The 6000-nt window shown below is 40.1% G+C and overlaps 1 protein-coding gene across 1 annotated transcript; it reads right to left on the reverse strand.

Annotated features, from left to right (window-relative positions):
• Positions 1-3416: 3416 nt before the first annotated feature.
• LOC105021562 (myeloid-associated differentiation marker) lies at positions 3417-5357 on the reverse strand. Its single transcript, XM_010889327.5, has one exon. The coding sequence runs from the start codon at positions 4921-4923 to the stop codon at positions 4033-4035; it is 891 nt and encodes a 296-aa protein (XP_010887629.1). The 5' UTR covers positions 4924-5357; the 3' UTR covers positions 3417-4032.
• Positions 5358-6000: the final 643 nt, after the last annotated feature.

Consider the following 6000-nt stretch of genomic DNA (forward strand, 5'->3'; position numbering starts at 1 on the left):
ATTGCAAAGTACTCCACTTCAAAGTACTGCTGATGTAAAAAGGGTCTTTATAAATAAATGTGATTGACTGAATTAATTTGATTGGAAAATAAAGATTCGTTTTGGTGAATTGAGATCCTCTATTTGATTATTAGAAAATACAAAACGATGGATGATGGTCCTTACGATCTATTAATGCAGAATATTATGTCATAATGCAATTTAATTGCACGGCTTGATATTCCCCCAGCCGGTGAAAGATGTGCATATTTTAAGGCTTTCACACAGCTGAAGTGCAGTACTTTGAAATAACTGCTGTGAGAAGTTTGAAAGTGAAACTCACTGATTTCAAGAATCTTATATGACAATGAGAATATTGCCATCTAGTGTTTGTAATGGGTAACTGCTGCTAGACCAAACGCTCTTCCCATATATCTGACCCCAGGGCTAAGGTCAGGGCTCAATGGATAAGGTGCCAGTAAAGGAATTCGGATATGAAATCACCATTGATCAGTAGTGGCAAGAGTGGTTAATGAGCCAATAAATCAGAAAAAGTTGCTTTTGTTGATTTACATTGCTGCCCCTTGGCGCTATAATTTGGATCATGTGTAAGGTGATCACAGTATAGTTGCTCAGCAAAACTCCATATTTTGGTCAGTGCCTTAGAGAACATAACGTAATATCAATCATTCCCGTAATATCAATAATTCCCTCTTCCATTCAAGTACTGCTGAGGCAGATGGCCATCATCTTCAAACATCTTCACAATTCCAATATAATCAGCGAAATTGAGAATAAATGTTGTAATTGATTTAACTGGATTTTGGATTCAGACTGTACTATGTAAATGTATTTCATTATTTAAAACATAAATAAAAGCTATAAATAAACTGTTGTTGGTACTTTTCAAATATTTTTGGGGTGGTTGTTTGACAAAGACAGTGGGTAAACACTTTTCATTTCCCCCCACAGTTAAATGTTATACACATTGCAAACTTGAAACACACATTTTTGGCTTCTGGTTGTAATAAAGCAAAACGTGACCCCAAAAATCGCATGCTATGTCATCTGTGCAGATATGTGCACCACATGATCAAAACCACTTGCTTTCAAACTTGGAATTTCATAGCCATGATGATTTACTTGTAGATTATGTACATGAAAACAACATATTCCACATCCAGGCCAAAATGTATTTACATTTTAGTTTTTATCAACTTAATGTTATGTTGTCCCTCACCCTGATCAAAGTAGCCTATCTGTGTCATGATTTGGTTTAGCAGGACACCTGGCGCAGAGTAGAAGAACAATAAAAAGGGTTTAATAATTAAACTAAAAACAACAACATCAGGAACAAGGCAGGCTGGCAGAAAAGCAATACATATACCTCTGCTGCATATACCTCTCGGGCATATGTATCGCAGTAGCTTCCGGCGCACTATTCTTTTAATAATGCATAATTACAACTTGCAGAAAAATCTGCAGAGCGGAGCTACAACAGAAACACGTTTATGTCTCTTTATCTGTTTAGAGTAATGAAAGTGCACACACATGGTCATGGATGAGTCTTGCATAACCCACTTTAAACCTCAGAACCACTGGGCACATTATTTACTGAGTGAGTCCTTTCATAAAGATCTGGTGATAATTGTATATAGGACTAAACTGATTGACTGACTAATTATCATTTTTGGGGAGGAGATAAGTTAGTCCGTTAAACAGCAGCTAGGTTGTCTAAACAATATCGTTGTCATCATGATACCCTGCAGGAATTAGAATTTAAATTACAAATAGAACCCGATTTTGAATCCAAATGTGATGTACACTGTACATACTGTATTTCAATTCAACTCCGATATTAACAATCATTGCAACTGAGAGGATATGAGCCATGATTTGGAATATATGGAACATCAACCCTGCTTTTTTCTATTCATGACAAAATTAAACCTACTGACTCTACAGTGGATTCGGAAAATATTCAGATCCCTTAACCTTTTCCACATTTTGTTACTTTACAGCCTTATTCTACAATCAAATTAAATTGTCTCTTTATTTCTACACACAATACCCCATAGTGACAAAGCAAATATATTTGTGTATAAACAGATTTGTTTTTTAATTTTGGCAAATTCATTCAGAAATACTAAAAATTACATTTACACAAGGCTCTAGATCTAATTGCTATGACACTCAAAATTGAGCTGAGGTGCTTTCTGATTCCATGGATCACTCTTAAGATGTTTCTACAACTTGATTGGAGTCCAACTATGGTAAGTTCACCCTGCCAAAGGTTTTGATGGAGAAGGGCCTTGGTCAGGGAGTACAGAAGGACAACCCTCTCAGAGGCCATCCAACAAGTGAAGTACAGAAAGATCCTTGATGAAAACCTGCACCAGAGCGCTCAAGACCTCAGACTGGGGCGAATGTTCACCTTTCAACAGGACAACCTTTCAAGAAAACAGCAATGATAATGCAGGACTGGGTATGGGAAACCTTGAGTGGCCCAGCCAGAGCCTGGAATTGAAACTGATCTCACATCTCTGGAGATGCCTGAAAATGGCTGTGTAGCGATGTTCCCCGTTCCCCATTGTGCCAATCTGGTGTGAAACCCTGAAAGACTCAAAGCTGTAATTCCTGCCAAAGGAGCTTCAACAAAGTGCGGAGTAAACAGGGCCAAATAGTTACATAAATTATACATATATAATATTTATTTGTATTTCTTATTTGCTAAAATATAAAAAAATCTGTTTTTGCTTGATCATTATGGGGTATGTGTTATATATTGATCAGGAGCAAAGTAATTTTATCCATTGTAGAATCCATTGTTGGAATAAAACAAAACGTGGGAAAGGTGAAGGGGTCTGAATAATTTCTGAATGCACTGTATTTTCAGTTAATGTACTCTACAGTCCTTATACCATAATTAGCACAAACATTTTCTTTAATGTTATTAACTAGGCCTACACAGAAAGGAAAACAGAAGTATGTAAGACACAAGAATTGACATGCTTGCTTTTTCATCATATATGTGTATTTAACAGATTTTATGACTTATTAGCTCCTCACTAAAATACAGAACCAAAAAAGAGGACATCTACATATTTATATCTCTTTCCTAACTTTAAGCAATGTTTTTGTCAATATGTCATTTTCACAATGAGTGTGTGAAAGATTATTCTGCCCTGAAAGGACACGGCAGTTGGTACATCACAATGGAATCTCAAATGCGATCGTATTAGGCTGCGAGTGGGACTGTTGCCACAGAATTAATAACTAGTGTTTCATTTGTTCCCTTCTAGTAATGAATGCACTACTCAACGTTTCTGAAGTCTCTCTTCCATTTCCACTCACCATTGGTGAGATTTTAGTTTGCTCTTTAACGGCAAAGCATACGCGTTAACATGTTTTATCTCATTATCAATAAAATATATCTGTCAATTGCAAGAGGTTTGCTTTATTTCCAAATCTAAGCACAAAATAATAGATATTACACTCTTTCTGTGCATCCTGCTAGGACAGTGGTTGACTATAAGAGCAAAAAAGAGACAAAATGCAATTGTAATTTTGGGGTGAAAAATGTATAACTTAAATTTAAACCTGTTTGCTACTGGAGGATAACAATCTTGACATAATAGAACATTTAAATGATGTGGATTATAATGAATAAAAAACAAGTAATTGTTTCCCCCTTTTGTTTAGCTCAAATACTGTCTGACATTTTTAAATTGTAATGACAAACTTTTTAATATTTTTGATACCTTAAATGCAAGTTCCCATTTACCAGTCTCTTGAAATGTGTAGTTGAATGACTAGTAGAATTCTAAGTAATGGCTGCTCTTCAATTGTAAAACAGTGGATGAAAATATCAATACATTTGTTTTCTTTTTTGAACACTACTGCACCTATGAACTTGAATCAGTACCACAGAAAAACCAACAAGCTTAACCTTTCGTGAACTTTGCCTGTAGCTTGACTGTGTAGCCCTCTCCTGTGATAACGAGTCCTGTTCATATAACACGTTATGAATACGTCCGTCCACATAAGCTTTCTTTAGGCTTGACTCCGATCCCGCAGCAGTTTGATAGCGAAGGCCAGGTCCACTGTGTAGCCCAGCAGAGTAATGCTGGCAATCATTGTTTCCGTAATCTGGGGCCGCGCTCTCCCGCCCATGTGGTGTTTTTCCAGAACCCGAGCGAAACACAGTATGTTGGCGACCACGTAGAGTAGAACCCCGATCAAGCTGAAGCTGGCCAGCAGACGGTCAAAGGGAACGAGGCATCGTCCAGCGCAATCCCCCAAAACCACCACCACCGTGACCAGCGACATCAGCAGACAGACAACGTAGAAGGTCCCGGACACCCACAGCTGCACCAAGCCTTCACCATCGCTGTTCCCTGAATAACTGTGAACATGTTCCGCCACCAGCGCCATCATCTCACAACCTCCCCAGAGCTGGAGCACCTTGAGCAGGCCGGGCACGCTGGCCATGTAGCCCCTCTGGTCCTGGGCCTGGTTGCGGATTAGGTAAGCCTCGGAGGCGTAGGCCACGGAAGTGAGACACGAAGCCACCGCGGCTGCGACAGGGCACGGTTGGATGTTATCGTGGCGCATCACCGCCACGGGGAACCTGACCGATGCGCTGAGGGTCATGAGCGCTGCGAGCGCCGCCACGGTCACGGTCAGGTTCTTCCACGAGATGGGGATCAGGCTGTGGAATTGTATGATGTTGACCACGTGGATGAGGAGGGTGAGGAGGAAGAAAAGGCACCAGGTGAACATGCAAAAGATCTTGAAGGAGTGCATCTGGTCACCAGAGGCCAGCTCCGATTCATCCAGGGAGGCCACAAGGCTGAAGGTCAGGCAGCCGGACAGGAGAGCCCACATCCGCACCAGGGACAGGGGGCTGGTCAGATCTCTGGCTTCAAGAACAATTACAGGCATGGCGTCAGTTTTCAAGCAAAGTCCCAAACAGAAAGTCTGAAAGGGTCACACGCAGAGACTGTTTGTAATCTTGTAGTGAGGTTTGCTGTTGAGCAGCAATTTGTTATTTTGCTTTATCTAATTCATGTCTAAAATCTCTGTTTGAATGTTGAAGCTTAAGTTTGACTCCAAAGGTCTGTTAAGGCTGTTTAAGGTCCGGTAAGTAAAAATCAGCATCCACTTTCCAAATGACAAACCAAGTTAGAAGATCTCAGAAACCCAGCCAGCAGAGGTTTGTCAATCTCTATCAGTCACAAAACCTTCACGTGCCTCTTTCATTTCTGCTAAATCCGGGTTGCCACAGCAAACCAATTTTCTAGTGCATGAGCAAGAGTTACCCTACACCCTCTGTCCTTAAATAATTTCAGTGCAAAACTAAAGTTGAACTGCATCTCACTAAATCCCTTGGTTTCTTTAACCCCCCACCCCTCCGCCTGAACTCCCTCCGCCCACCCCTTCCCTCCACCGGCTTCACTTCCTGTTATGGTCGCAGCAGTGCTCTCTCACTGCTCTTAGTGGAGGTGCAGGTAACCACAATAAAGCTGTCGCTGACGTCACTGTATTTTTCCCCGCTTCAGGTTCTCATGAAAAGTTGTTCCCTTATTCTACGGGCGAACCATACGCTTCTGGCTCACCTGCTCCTGTTAATAATGTGTTTGTTACTAAAACGCATATGGTTGTGTTTCTGTGTACTATGCATTATGGCACTGATTCAAATATTATTTTGCTTCTATGTGTCCTATGTGTATTTTTGTTGTGTTTGCAGGACGCTCTATAAAAACAGATTTCTCAAGGAAACCCAACCGATTAAATACGGGTTAAATTAAATATTTAAAACAATCATCCACATGTATACACACACACGTAAACAAACACGCACACACACACATATATACGAATGTGCTTCCCTAAAGACACACATAACTGGTTTGACCACATTCATGGAGACCTATATGGTCAGTGTCAATCTGTGTGAACTGTAAAAATCTTTTTTACATTGTGTTTAATCCTGTCTACTGTATATGTGCCATGGATTTA

This window comes from Esox lucius, chromosome 9, assembly GCF_011004845.1.
Source record: "Esox lucius isolate fEsoLuc1 chromosome 9, fEsoLuc1.pri, whole genome shotgun sequence".
Lineage (NCBI taxonomy): Eukaryota > Metazoa > Chordata > Actinopteri > Esociformes > Esocidae > Esox > Esox lucius.